Here is a 13,653-nt window from a genome sequence, read left to right as displayed (position 1 = left end):
GTTACAACACCCGCAGCCATTCTGTAGGCCAGGAGGAGGGGGTGGGGTTGGAAGCCCCTTGGGCTTGAATAGATAATTTCAGGGGATTGCCCCTGAGGGGGCATGCCCTTGATTCTACAAACAATTGGTTCCAGTTAAACATCATCTGGATCCTGCAAAGGGGACTTGAAAGGCAGCGGTGAAAGGGAGAGGCCGGGGCTTCCTGCTTGGGCTGGTTCTGTTGAGGAGAAAGCTCTAGCCACCTCGCATCTGGCGCAACTGGCACGGGGACTAATGTGGAAAAGGACAGCTGGCCTTCTAGGCCGAGAGCAGAAAGGAAAGGAAAGCTTCAGGAGAAGATTTGAATGCGGGAAAGAAACCAGACAGCCTCAAAAAGGACAATCTCAGTGTTAGCCCTGTCGGTGCAGGAGCAGACTGGTACCTGCCACCTCTGGAGAGGTGTTTTCTTTGGAGACGGCTAAGGCGCCAGCTTATGCTTGCCTGTGGACCCACTGGAGCGGAGTGAAATCCCTGTATATGCAACCCATGCTCTCAGCACCTGGGTCCTCAAGGGCTTCAGTAAGAAGGTAACTCCCCTAAGCCTGCCTGTGGCTGCTCATAGCAGGCGGAGCAGGGCAGGCCGTGAGCAGTGGCCCCGAATTAGGAGGTCCAGCTGCCTGGGTAAGTGATCATTTCCGTTTGAGTCCTAGCCCCTTGGAAGCATGTCTGATTTTTTTTTGTAATTATTTTAATTTTAAATGTTTATTCAAAAATGTATTCCTGCTACCCTCAGGCTCCAAGGGGCCTGCTCCCTCCCTCCTACCTCCACTTTCTCTCAACCCCCCACTCACCCTCAAGAGAGAAAATGGCAGATCCCTCATCTGGAGCCAGAATGCAACTAGATCTTGCTTTCTAGGCTGGGTACTGACCAAGTCATGTCCTGCAGGAACTTGTGGGGACGCTGGACACAGACCCGTGAAGGGCAGCCACTTTGAATGGCAAGTGCTGGGGACGGACAGCCCGCTCCACCACCGTCTTGGGCCACTGCACAAGAAGATGGTGTGGGGGAGTGCGCCCCCTCCCAGTGGCCTCTAGAGGGCACCATGGGTCTGTGCGACCACAGGGCCCCAGGCTGGGCCTCGAGCTGCCCTGCGCAGCTCCTGCTGGAATTGGGCTTTGCCAGGGACTGGGATCTTTATGTCATTCCCCTAACGCCTGAGTCATGGCCGGTCACTGACCCACAGCCACTTTGGTTCAGGTTCTCAGTGACTTTAGGAATTTCTATACCTGCCTTAGGCAGGCAGGCGACTTTTTTTTGAGAGAGAGAGTCTTGCTTTGTTGTCCAGGCTCAGGTGCAGGGGTGATCATAGCTCACTGCAGCCTCAAACTCCTGGGCTCTGTGATCCTCCCACCTCAGCCTCCCGAGCAGCTGGGAATACAGATGTGCACCACTATGCCCAGCTAACTGGCAGGGAATGTTTTAAAAACTTGTATTTGTGCCTGAACTTTGCACCTAAAACTACAGCCATAGCCCCAGTACACTCTTGGGCCTGAGTGTACTCACCGTCTCCCTCCATTACCTCTGCTAGTGGCCTTGTGGTGGCACAGCCAGCTTAGCTTAGCTGGGCCTGGAGGCAGCAGTCACCCAGGGATAGGTCCCTCAAATCAGGCCAGGTCGGGCCTGGGTGGAGGAGGCCCTGCCGCCACTTTGGTGGGCTATGCCATTTGGGGATGTGCCTCTGAAGACAGCCCCCAAAACAGCTCCCACATAAAGGGCCGTGGAGGGATGGCAGTGGAGGTCAGGAAAGCCTGAGGGTGCATATTCCTCAGTCGTTTGTGTCTGTCCAGCTCAGTGGCACACACGTGCTTAATTAAATGTGAGCATGGGCGGGTGAGGAATGGATCCACGCTTCGTTTCTGGAGAGAGGCGAGTGCTGGGTGGTCACAGCCATGGTTTTGGTAGGGTCTTGGCTCTGAGAGGCGGGAGACCTGAGTAACAGAGTTAGCTCTGGGATCTCTTCCTGGTCCTAAGGGGCGCCTCCCCAGTTCTGAACTCTGAGTAACCCTCTACCAGGAGCAGTGAGGCCAAGGTCATTGTTAATGAGTGTTTATTGTTAATAAAACCATAGTACATTTACAGTAAATGACAACATTATTGTACAGTTAAAGTATCATACAATATTACAGCAATAAAATAATGCCTATTTCTTTGTACATCCAGCCAAGCAGCTAGTCAAAATATTTTCCAGAATTGCAAGCCCCTGGGGGCTTTTCAGGGTGACCTGAGTGACACCTTCTGAAATGCCTGGGGCTTTTGGTGAATAAATAATAGTTTCTAAGGTGCGGCCAGACAGCTGAAGAAGTTGCACCCAGACAGGCTGTGCCTGATGCTGCCCCAGTGTCTGGTCCATAAATACGACAGGTGTCAGGGGAGCCCAGGGCCTGCAGAATTCGAGGGCAAGGCCGTGAGGGGACACAGCAGAAAGGCCTCTTCTCCCGGCCCTTACCTTCCATCAATGCCCTGTCCTTTATTTCCAAGAGCCACAGTCCCCAGTGGGACGTGTTTGCCCAGCTCTCAATCCTACATTAAAGGAGCCGAGAGACTTGACCAGGGGGGATCTACTTCATCGCCCCACAAAGGCAACCTAGTCTAGGCCTGAGGTTCCAGGATCCACCCATTTACTTTGGCCCCTAAAACCAGCAGCAAAACAAGAGCTGAGGCCATTCCTATACAGTACCCCATCCCCTACCCCTTGCCCCTCCATGCCAGACTTAGCTCAGAAACCATCAGCTGGGGAACTGCCCTCTGCTGCTAACTGAGCAAGCTGGTAGTTCTGATGGGAGGGACTCTGGAAGCCCAGGCACCAAAGACAATGGGGGGACTCCAGGTGGCAGCAGTCGTGGTGGCAGGGGGGGTCCTCAGGCCACTGGATGCCCACATCAAGCCTGTCAAACCTTTGAAGAACAAGTTCAGGGATTTGGGCAGCCTTTGCTATGTGACATTTAGGAAGAAAAATACCAGCTTTTGAATTACTATAGACGACCAGGGGCCTAGGCAGTGTGCATTCTATACATTCATAAGGATTCCCGTACCCCCAGGAGCCCCAGTTGGGATGGTCTGAGTTTACTGAGGCCCTAGGGGTGAGTAGAGCTTGGAGGGCCTGGGCGGAGGTGGATCAGGATCAGCTGCTGACCTGCAGGAGGTGAGAGCGACACCCAGGGGGAGCGCATGGCTGCCCTCGAGTTGCAAACTGAGATGGGGAGGAGGGCCACCAGTTAGCTACATCTCCCCTTTGCCCATCACTGACTGAACAAACAGCTCTAGGGCAGAGGAGATGAGGGTGAGCTGCCCAGTGACGGGGAACATCTGGGGAAGGAGAAGGAAACAGCTCCATGAACCTGGCTCCAAGAGGGCCTACAACCATACCCCGACATGGTGGGCCCTGGCACCTCCACAGGCCCTGGCCTCGGCAGCCTCCGCCCCCTGCCTCACACCCGGGAGGTGATATAGACAGAGTGCACGCGCTCTGCCAGGGTGTTCTGCAGGTCCTGCAGTGGATCCAGGCCCTGCACCTTGCTGCTGCGGCCGTAGATGAGCTGCCGGAAGGCATCCTGCTCCAGCAGGGCCTTCATATGCTTGAGGAAGAAGCCCTCACAGAACAGGGCCAGTTCTGGGGCATTGTGGATCTGTAGGGCAGAGAGAGGAGGGGTGAAGCCCATGGCCTTAGTACAGCACCACTCACCCTCACCCCTAAATACTACCTACCCATGGCCACAGCCCTGCTTAAGCCCCACTCTGGCCAGGGGAGGCGTTCCCTGTCCCTGCATCCTGAGGCCACCTCCGCTATATCTGAACTGTTCAGCCTCCGTCATTTTCCTGCCTGTGTCATACTGTCATGCTGCCCTGTTAAGTGGCAGTCATCCCTGTTGGGTTGGAAGTTCCCTTCCTAAGGGTGGGAACGGGGACTGTCCACCACTGGGTGTCCAGGGCTCAGTACCAGGCCCGGCATGTGACTGTGCACATGGTAAATGCTGGATAAAGATGTTCACTCAACAGATATCAAGGGACCGCTCTGGGTTTTCAGTTCTGAGGTCAGGATCTCTGCAGTGCTGCTGATGTCCTAGTTTGGGGGAGACAGAATCTGAGGAACCAAAGACAAGGTAACTGCAGAAGACTGTGAAGGAGGTAAAGCCAGCCTGACAGGATGGCTTGTGAGAGGCCAGGGGAGGTCTGGGGACACCAGCTGATGAAGATGAAGGGTGGGAAAGAGCTTTACAAGAAAAGGGAAGTGTCACAAAAGTCCTGGGGTCTGGGCACGCTGAGAAGGAAGCATGGCGGAGTGAGGGGAGATTGGGCAGGACCTTGGAGGCCTTGGAAGGCATGATAAGGGCTGGCTATTATTTAGCCTGCAGCAGGTGGAAAACCTTTGGTGGGATTAAGTATGGGAGTAACACAGTCTTTGTACTTTTTTGGGGGGCAGGGGGTGTGTTGAGACAAAGTCTTGCTCTCTTGCCCAAGCTGGAGTGCAGTGGCATGATCACAGCTCACTACAGTCTCAACCTCCTGGGCTCAAGTGATCCTCCTGCCTCAGCCTCCTGCGCAACTGGGACCACAGATGCATGCCACCACACTCAGCTTGTTTGTAGAGGCAGGGTCTTGCCATGTTTCACAGGCTGGTCTAAACTCCTGGTCCTCCTGCCTCATCCTCCCAAAGTACTGGGATTACAGGTGTGAGCCACTGTGCCTGGCCATGGTTTTTGAACTTTTGAAATAACCTTGTGGATTGCAGGGCTAAAGCCAGGAAGTAGGGAGGCTGGGCCGATGCCATTGTCCAAGAGAGTGATGGTGGTGGATTAGGGCAAGGCGAGGGCAGTGGAGATGAAGGGAAATGGAGAAACCGCTGGTGTGTTTCAGAGGTGGGTGGCTTGCATATGGGAGGGTTTTTGCAAATCAAATATGATTCCTAAGTTTTGAGTCTGAGCAGCTGAGCAGTGACCATGGTGCTTGTTAAGATGGGACAGCTGGGGAGGCACAGACAGGTAGGGGAGAAAAGTAAATACCTATGGCTTTGATTTGACTCAGAGGCTCAGCAACTTGCCCAGCTACCACAGCCCAGGTGGCAGAGCTGGAATGTGAACTAGGATGCAGCTGGCTCAAAAGCTCACCTCCCAAGCTACCACATGGCCAGTGGGCAGCAGTGACCCCAGGCTACAGAGGAAGTTGCTAACCCTCCCTCAGCCTCTACACTGCCCTCAGAAGCAGCCTGGTCACCTGCATCTCCTAGCTCATCCCCAGTGCAGCCACACGGCCGAGGCCCCCGTGGAGCAGAGCATGTGGTGGGAGGTGGCCAGCAGGCATCCTTGGCCCTCACCTTGGCATATTTGTAGGTGTTCACGGCACTCTCCACGCTGAGGGTCTGGGAGCACAGGATCTCGCAGTGCCTCTGCAGGGCATCCAGCTGGAACAGGCTGGCAGCTGACAGCAGCTGGTAGGGAGGCAGAGCAGGTCTTGGGGACCCATGGCCAGACCAGTGGCCCGGACAGCATGGAACAGAAAGCTCCTGAGTGCTGTGTGCCCTGCTGCCTCCACCCTCAGGCCCCACTACCTTCTGATACTCCTGGGCCTAACCATCCCCGCTGGGGCACACACTGAGGCTGGGCTCAGTGGTGTGCACAGTTCCTGTTTCTGGGAACCGCTCTTCCTGTCAGATGGAGAGGAAGAGCCACCTTCCCTCTGAAGGGGGTGAATGGGAGACTGAGCCGCTGGGGACCCTGGCCCAGGCCCCCTCCCCCTCTCCCGAGTCTCACCTCCAGGATGTCAGCGGTGGGGATCTCCATGGATTCTGTTCCTCCGTAGTACAGATACTGCATCATCATCTGTGGTGGGAAGAGGCCCATGTGAATGCCACGTGAACCTGAGGCATGAAAGTCCTTGCTGGCCCCACAGGGTATTGCTCCAGCTGCCGCCTCCAGGGGCCTGTCCCTCTGCAGGTCCCCAGCTCTGTCTCTCCCTCCCTCTCCTGCTCAGGCTGAGACTTGCGTTTTCCCGGGAACGCCACCTCTAGAAGCCAACTCCAAGACCCTCTCTCCTGAGTCCCTGCCCGGATGACAGGCTCCCTCCTTGGAATGTTTTCCCTACAATCCTCATGAGAACACCGTGAGCCCAAGAGGGAAGTTCCTATTCACAGCTGGGGAAACTGAGACCCAGGGAAGGAAGATGACTTGGCTCAAGTCCTTCAGCTCCCCTGATGCCTGCAGCAGGGCTCTCGCATCATGCCTGGCCCCGTGTGGCTCATTGCTGGTGTAATCTAAATTCTACACAGGGAGTAGCAGTGGGGGGGGTCTCTGAAGGGATGTTGGAAGACGCTGCCTCCTGCCTTCCCCTGTCTGCACAAGGACTCCAATGTGGAGGTGAGTGTCCCATCTGGGCTCTGTCTCAGGTGTGCTCCCTCAAAAAGAAAGCGCAGAGCCCAGGCCCGGAGGCCCGGAGCTCCCCTCGACAGGCTGAGCCCCGCCTTGGGCTCCCAGATGAGGTGGTCCAGGACCGGGAACGATTTAGTTCTGCTGAGGTTTCAGTTACAAACTCTGCTATCATGCTGGAGCCCAGTGAGGTTCCCAGTTGGAAAAAGAAAAACAATTCTTTCTGGCTGGCTGAAGAAACGGCCCCAGCAAGGAGCTGGCAAGTGTGTAAGTAAACACGGCTCCAGCCGGCACAGTCGGGCTCTGTCAAGACTGGCCCTGAGGCTGCAGAGGCACCAGAGGGTCTAGGAGAAGGCCCAACTGTGGGGAGAGAAGTGGGGAGACAGGCCTGCCAGCCTTGTTCAGGCATCAGGAGATGTTGGCCAAGGCCCACCCTGGAGATGTCAGCCTCTCCCCACCTCTAGAGGTCTGGGAAGCTCCCATGGCCTTCTGCAGCCCCTGCTGGAGCCTGGGTGGTGAGCTCATGATTGCACAGTAAGTGTCCGTCTGCTCCCTCCAGATAGTGTGTGCCTTGGGCAGGCCATGCCCGGGTCCTTCTGCCTTCCCCATGCAGGGCACTGAGTGAGTGCTCAGTAAGGTGTGGCACCAGCAGGAGCAGTGCCTGGAATGCCCCTCATACAGGGCTGGGGTTAGAGCACCAGGCAGGCAGGACTGATCTTCCTGTTGGGATTCTTTGCTAAGGGATGGCCTCAGGGCAGCCCCTAGGGCCAGGCCTACCAGCCACCTTAGGCTGCAGCTCCCTTCCTGGCCTGGAAGGCTACCTCCTGCTGCATTTTAGGATTTGGTTTTGGCAAGGCCCAGTCTTGGCATCTGTGGCACATGGATCTCCCTGAGGCCACTTGAATGCATATGAGGCCACAGAAGTCAGATCAGAATGGCTCACCTGGAGCCTTGCTATGGGAGCTGGGCAGCCAGCAGGCAGAGGTGGGTGAATTTTGCACAGCCTGGCAGTCCCTAGCAGGATACAGGTCATGTGCCTCCTGGAGCCAGGCAGCCTGTGGGGCTAGAGGCTGCTTGAGGAAAGACCCCAGACAGGACCACCTGTAGAAGGGCAGCAGGGTTTCCTTCTGTCCTGAGTGGGCCACTTGGAAGCTGATACTGCAGAAACCATGTTGGAAGGGCAGGGTTGGGGCCCTCTGGGCTATACGCTCAGTAACTTTTTTTTTTTTTTTGAGACGGAGTTTCGCTCTTGTTGCCCAGGCTGGAGTGCAATGGCGCAATCTTGGCTCACCGCAACCTCCACCTCCCGGGTTCGAGCGATCCTCCTGCCTCAGCCTCCCGAATAGCTGGGATTACGCAGCATGCACCACCACGCCCAGCTAATTTTGTATTTTTAGTAGAGATACGGTTTCTACATGTTGGTCAGGCTGGTCTCAAACTCCCAACCTCAGGTGATCCGCCCACCTCGGCCTCCGAAAGTGCTGGGATTACAGGCGTGAGCCACCGTGCCCGGCTGTCAGTAACTGTTTACATTGATTACATGTTGAAATAATATTTTGGCTATACTGTAAGTTCAAAAATATTAAAATCAATTTCACCTGCTCTTTATTTTTTATGTGACTAGTAGCAAATTTTTAATTACAATGTATGCCTCACACTGTATCCGACAGTACTGCCTAGATGTCCTTGGGCCTCTGTTTCCTCCTCCAGAAAACAAAATAATGACCACACACCCCACCCCACCCCGCCTGCATGAGAGCCAATGCGATATTTAGGGGCTGCTGGAAAACTTGCAGGCTTTGTTAGGGAGCCCTGACCCCAGATTGATGGCTTCAGGCTGACCCCTCCAGGGAAGCCTGGAAAGCCGGAGCTGAGGTCTGGAAGCCCCATCTGAAATGATGCCCTGGATATGGCAAAGTTCTGTACCCAGGAGACCCACGGGGCAAGGCCAGTACGCTGGGCCTAGTTAGAACAATCGGCCAGAACTTGGCAAGAGGCCCAGGGGAAGGCATGTGTGTGCTGTGGACCTGAAGCCTGTCCCCTATTTGCCCTCCCAGCAACCCCGGGAGGTGCCAAGGGGCTGCTGAGCCTGTTCTGTGACAGATGCCCTCCCTTGGCCTGGCAGGTGAGCACAGGCAAATGAGCCTGCACACGTCCCCTTACAGGCAGTGGTCACTCATGGCCACACGTGCACTCCCCAGTCTCCAGCGATCCCTGTAGCCCCTCTAGGACCTGCCTCCTGCCTGATCTGAGCGTGACTCCACCTCCTGCTCCCACTCACCTGGACATGTTCCTAAAGCTGCCCATTCTCCAGTGAGTTGGATTAAGGGGTGAGAAAAGAGGGAAGGGGAGACGCCACCTGGCTTATGCCAGAACCCTGGGCCTCCCCTCCTCCCACATCTGTCAGTTACCAAGTTCCAAGTCCCATCCACTCTTCCCTGGTCCATTTCCCTCCATCCCCCCCCAGCCACTGCCAATCCAGGTCACCACTGTCACTCAGTTGGATTCCTCAGCAGCCCCTAACAGGTCCCCTGGAGGCGGCCATGCCCCCTTCCATCCCTTCTTACCGCTGCAAATGCAAACTTGCCTGTTTTGCACATCCTGGGTTTGAATTCTGGCTCGATCACTTCCCAGCCATGTGACCTTGAGAAAGTTACTCAACCTCTCCATGCCTCTGACTCCTCGACCAAGAGGGGATAATAACATACCTACCTCCCTGGAACTGTGCTGTGAGGCTTCAATGGAAACCAAGCAAAGCGCTTAGAACCCTGCCTGCCTAAGTGTTAGTGATGGTGAGCTCATCCTACTACTTAAAACCTTTTAGAGGCTGGGCGCGGTGGTTCACGCCTGTAATGCCAGCACTTTGGGAGGCCGAGGTGGGCGGATCACAAGGTCAGAAGATCGAGACCATCCTGGCTAACATGGTAAACCCCGTCTCTATTAAAAATACAAAAAATTAGCTGGGTGTGGTGGCGGGCGCCTGTAGTCCCAGCTACTCAGGAGGCTGAGGCAGGAGAATGGCGTAAACCCGGGAGGTGGAGCTTGCAGTGAGCCGAGATCGTGCCACTGCACTCCAGCCTGGGCGAGAGTGCAAGACTCCGTCTCAATGAAAAAAACAAAACAAAAATTATATATATATATATATAATTTTTAAAAAATACATACAATTTTTATATATAATATATATAATTTTATATATTATAATTTTTAAAAATATATATATATAAAAAAACTTTTAGAGCTTCCAGCTGTCCTCAGGGTAAAGTTCAAGTCTTCCATGCTATGGTTCCCTGGGGCAGCTTCAGACTAATTTCTGGACATTCTTCTGAATTGCCCAGACTAGACCAGAGGGCAATTTCTGCACATGTCATGGACTCTGGCTTCAGGGGCTTTGCGTGTGATATTCCCTGTACCTGGAGCTCTGGAGTAACTGACCAGTTGCTCCAGCCCTTGAGACATTAGCCTATCACTCCCCCAGGAAGCATGCCTCATCGCCCCATGTTTGGTGTAGATGTACCTTCCTGCGGCCCCCAGAACCCCCTGGGCTTCCCTTGCCACAGCGATCACACTCTTTCATAATCCTGTCTCCTTGAGGGCAGTGTCTCTGTCCTGTTTGCTGTGGTATTCACCCCAAAATGTCTAAATGCTACATAAGCATGGGGATAAGTGACTAGAGGGGGCATGAGAAAGAAAAAGCCATTTTAGGCCAGGTGCGGTGGCTCACGCCTGTAATCCCAGCACTTTGGGAGGCCGATGCAGGTGGATTACGAGGTCAGGAGTTCAAGACCAGCCTGACCAAGATGGTGAAACCCTGTCTTTACTAAAAATACAAAAATTAGCCGGGCACGGTGGCAGGCACCTGTAATCCCAGCTACTCATGAGGCTGAGGCAGGAGACTCACTTGAACCCAGGCAGCAGAGGTTGCAGTGAGCTGAGATCATGCCACTGCACTCCAGCCTGGACGACAGTGAGACTCCGTGTCAAAAAAAAAAAAAAAAAAAAGCCATTTTAGAGGTGGTCCCATGTGCTTCTGTGAGACTCCGGGGTTTGCAATCTCTCCTATTATATCACAAACCACTCCTGTGCAGGGCAAGGCCCTAGACCCGCCCGCCAGCTGCCTCCTGGCCTCAGTCCCAGCCCATAAGGGTCAGCTCTTGCAGCCCTGAGCCCACCACACAGCCTGGAGACCTGCAGTTGCTACTTTCTAGAAAGCTCCTCTCAGTGGGGTTCAGCTGAGATCCCAGCCAGGTCTCTTCCTCTGGACCTTGTCTGCCCTGACTAGAGTTTCTAGTACGTAACCTTGTATGTTCTGCAAAGCTTAGAGCCCGAAAGACCTGACTTTGATCTACAGTCAGGGTGTGCGCCTCACGGCCACATGCTTGACCAACGTGGCCGGGGTTTGATGCTTGGGAGAAGTGACGCAGCCTCCACCAGCACTTCCTAAACTGCACTGAGCACATGGCCACCTGGGGAACTTGTGAAGATGCAGGAGGGCTGGGGTGGGGCCTGGGGCTCTGCATTTCCAACAAGCTCTCAGGAATGCCCATTGTCTGGGAGCCCACTCTGATAACAAGGACTCACACCCCAGCTGTGTGGCTTGTATCTGTCCTTGCACGTCTGTCTGCAGGCTGCCCAGACCACCTGTCCAGTGGTTAGAGCTCAGGACCCATGTGACAGGCTCTGAAGCTGCAGCCCCACAACGGATGGCTACCTCTGCACAGGGAAAGACCTGGATGCTCTATTCATTCAACAAAATACAGAAGGCACTGGGAATAGAATGAACGATGACAACCAATGCACAGCTGCCCACAAAGGTGGGCTCCTGGGAGAGGGTCATCCCTCCGAGAAGAGGGCGGCACTAAGACCCACACACCTGAAAAATGTGGTACTTCATGTCGCTGATCTCGATGGTCTTGCTGCTGTCCCCATCCTGTTCTGATTTATTGGTCATTAGTGTCTTGAACCTGGAGCAAAGGAGACAAAGCAAGGTGGGTTTTGAACCTTTTACTTCACCACTGTGTGGCAATGGCACCATCTGTCACCTGACCGGCGACCACAAGACTGAGCATTTTAAAAATTACTGCTGTGCTCCTAAAATAATTTTCAGCAAGTGCCATTTTACACCATCTTAGGAAGACATCTGGGCTGAGCCCAATTCTGTCCCCATCACCCACCATACAAGCGACCTGATGCCTGTGGCCAGAATGCTGACTCTTCATTCCAGAATATTTATGTTTTCTAATAATAAAAGCAATAACTCGGCCAGAAAGAACACCACCTCAGAGCCCCCCTTTCCTGCTGACCTGGGTCCACCCTGTCTCATCCCGCTGTGGGGCGAGTGGGGCTCTGCTGCGATGTGACCGCAGTCTGAGGGGCAGAGGCTGCAGGGTACAGCCCCAGCGAGTCACTCTCTGTCACCTGGAATCTGAAACAAGGTGCTTCTGTGCCCCTGGGCTGGGAGTTTGTTATCTGAGGCTGCCTACCTGTTAGAAGCTGTCACCAGCAGGACTTTATGTGCATAAAACAGCTTTCCTTCCACCAGGAAGGTCACATCTGACATCTCCTTATTGTTCAAAAAGTGTGGATCTGTGAAAAGGCGGGAGACAGAGGGATATGGCTGAGGAGTCCCCTGCTGGGGGTTGCTTGAGTGTGCTGTGAGGTGTGTGTCTGGGGTTGGGGGTGGGACACAGAGGTGAGGAACAGAGAAACTGAGGCTGGGGCCTTGGCACTTGGAAATGGAGAAAGATGACAGTGGGGAGGGGGCAGGAAAGGGAAGAGGGGAGGACGTGTGGTGATGCAGGGCGCAGGGGGTGCGCCTTCACCTAGCCTGGCCGGCAGGGTCTTCCGGATCTCTGGGATGCTGGGGATGGGGCTGCTGCCATAGCAGTGGGTGAAGATGGCAGCCAGTTGCTGGATGACGGAGTCGTTCTGTGGGGAGGGGAGAGAGGGCCTGTGAGCTGCCCGCTGTGGCTGGCTGTTCACAGATGCAGATACGTCAGGCTAATTTCAAAAGTCCAGGCCAGGATTAATGCAGCCGCTATCTTTTGTTCCTGCTGGATGTGGCTTGGCAAGAGATGCCTGTTCCTTCATTAGTGATTCCCCAAATGGCTTTTTTGGTCAGGTTCCAGCCCATGGCCCCTGCCCTCTACAGCCAGGCAGTGCAAGTCTAAGTCTGGGTGCTGTGTGTGTGTGTGTGTGTGTGTGTGTGTGTGTGTGTGTGTTTTGGGTGGGGGGGGTTCCTGGGTGCTGGGGGCGAGCGCGTGTGCATGTGTGTGTGTGTTGAGTGGGGGGGGCCGTGGGTGCTGGGGGCAGGCGTGTGTGTGTGTGTGTGTCTTGGGTGGGGGGGGTCCCTGGGTGCTGAGTGTGTGTGTGTGTGTGTGTGTGTGTGTGTTGGGTGAGGGGGTCCCTGTGTCTGTCCACGTGTCTGCCTGTGTGTCCATCTGTGTGTCCCATGGTCTGAGTCTGGGCCGTGGGCTTGGGAACCGGCCACTGGCCACACTTACTTTGCTGGTCTTGAGGATGTCAAACATGAGCTGCAAGCCCTCGGTCACCAGCTCCTCATTGTACTCCTCCTCTTTGATGGAGCTGAAGTCCCGCAGGAGGCTCTGCACCACCGAGTACCGCGACTGCGAGAAGGAGGTCCTCAGAGACTCGATCCAGATGTGCAGCTTCCAGGGGACTCCTGGCCCAGGCAGGGAAGGGCGGGCAGTCACGCACCACAGCTAAGTGCTCCCGGCACAGACCACAGTCTTTTCCGGGCAGACTCTCCCAGAATGCCCCCGCTGTCTGCAGAGCACGCCGCCCACCCCCTCCCGCCTGCCCCCTTCCTGTGCATTGAGTGGCCCTCTCAGGATGGCCAGAGAATGAAAGCTTTAATTCATTCTAATAGGTCTTGCTGGCAGGTCAGAGTGGAGTTTCAGGTTCTAATGAGATGAGGTGGAGGAATGGCTTCGGCCCAAATGCAGGGAACTCAAGTTCTGAAAGTTGACAGCCCAGCCTGGGGATTTGGAAGTATGGGCCCAGCACCCATAGTAGCCTTGTTGCTTATTGGGCTCAAGAATTACTTGCTAGAGAGGTCTCATTAGTTGTGGAGGGGTGGCCAGGAGGGCTTGGATGGCCAGAGAATATGCCAGGCACTCAAGGACACACAGGCCTCCTTGCCGGCACGGAAGCTCGAAACGAACCCGGTCCTATCACGAGGGGCTCTCCAGCACACAGAGCACTGGAAAGCCGCTGCACATCCCCGGGCACATA

At 54.9% G+C, this 13,653-nt stretch overlaps 1 protein-coding gene across 1 annotated transcript in view; it reads right to left on the bottom strand.

Moving 5' to 3' along the window:
- Positions 1 to 2,070: 2,070 nt before the first annotated feature.
- ABTB2 (ankyrin repeat and BTB domain containing 2) overlaps positions 2,071 to 13,653 on the bottom strand; it is a 207,481-nt gene continuing 195,898 nt past the window's right edge. Inside the window, exons 11-17 of the mRNA XM_054440770.2 lie at positions 12,903 to 13,081; positions 12,222 to 12,327; positions 11,883 to 11,985; positions 11,273 to 11,363; positions 5,788 to 5,856; positions 5,352 to 5,465; positions 2,071 to 3,666 (exon numbers count right to left, since the gene is read on the bottom strand). Coding sequence (XP_054296745.1) covers positions 3,469 to 3,666; positions 5,352 to 5,465; positions 5,788 to 5,856; positions 11,273 to 11,363; positions 11,883 to 11,985; positions 12,222 to 12,327; positions 12,903 to 13,081 — 860 coding nt within the window. The 3' untranslated portion in view covers positions 2,071 to 3,468. The remainder of the gene's footprint in view (positions 3,667 to 5,351; positions 5,466 to 5,787; positions 5,857 to 11,272; positions 11,364 to 11,882; positions 11,986 to 12,221; positions 12,328 to 12,902; positions 13,082 to 13,653) is intronic.

Source organism: Pongo pygmaeus, chromosome 9 (genome assembly GCF_028885625.2).
Source record: "Pongo pygmaeus isolate AG05252 chromosome 9, NHGRI_mPonPyg2-v2.0_pri, whole genome shotgun sequence".
In the NCBI taxonomy this organism is placed as follows: Eukaryota; Metazoa; Chordata; class Mammalia; order Primates; family Hominidae; genus Pongo; species Pongo pygmaeus.
This window is presented reverse-complemented; position numbering and strand designations above follow the sequence as displayed.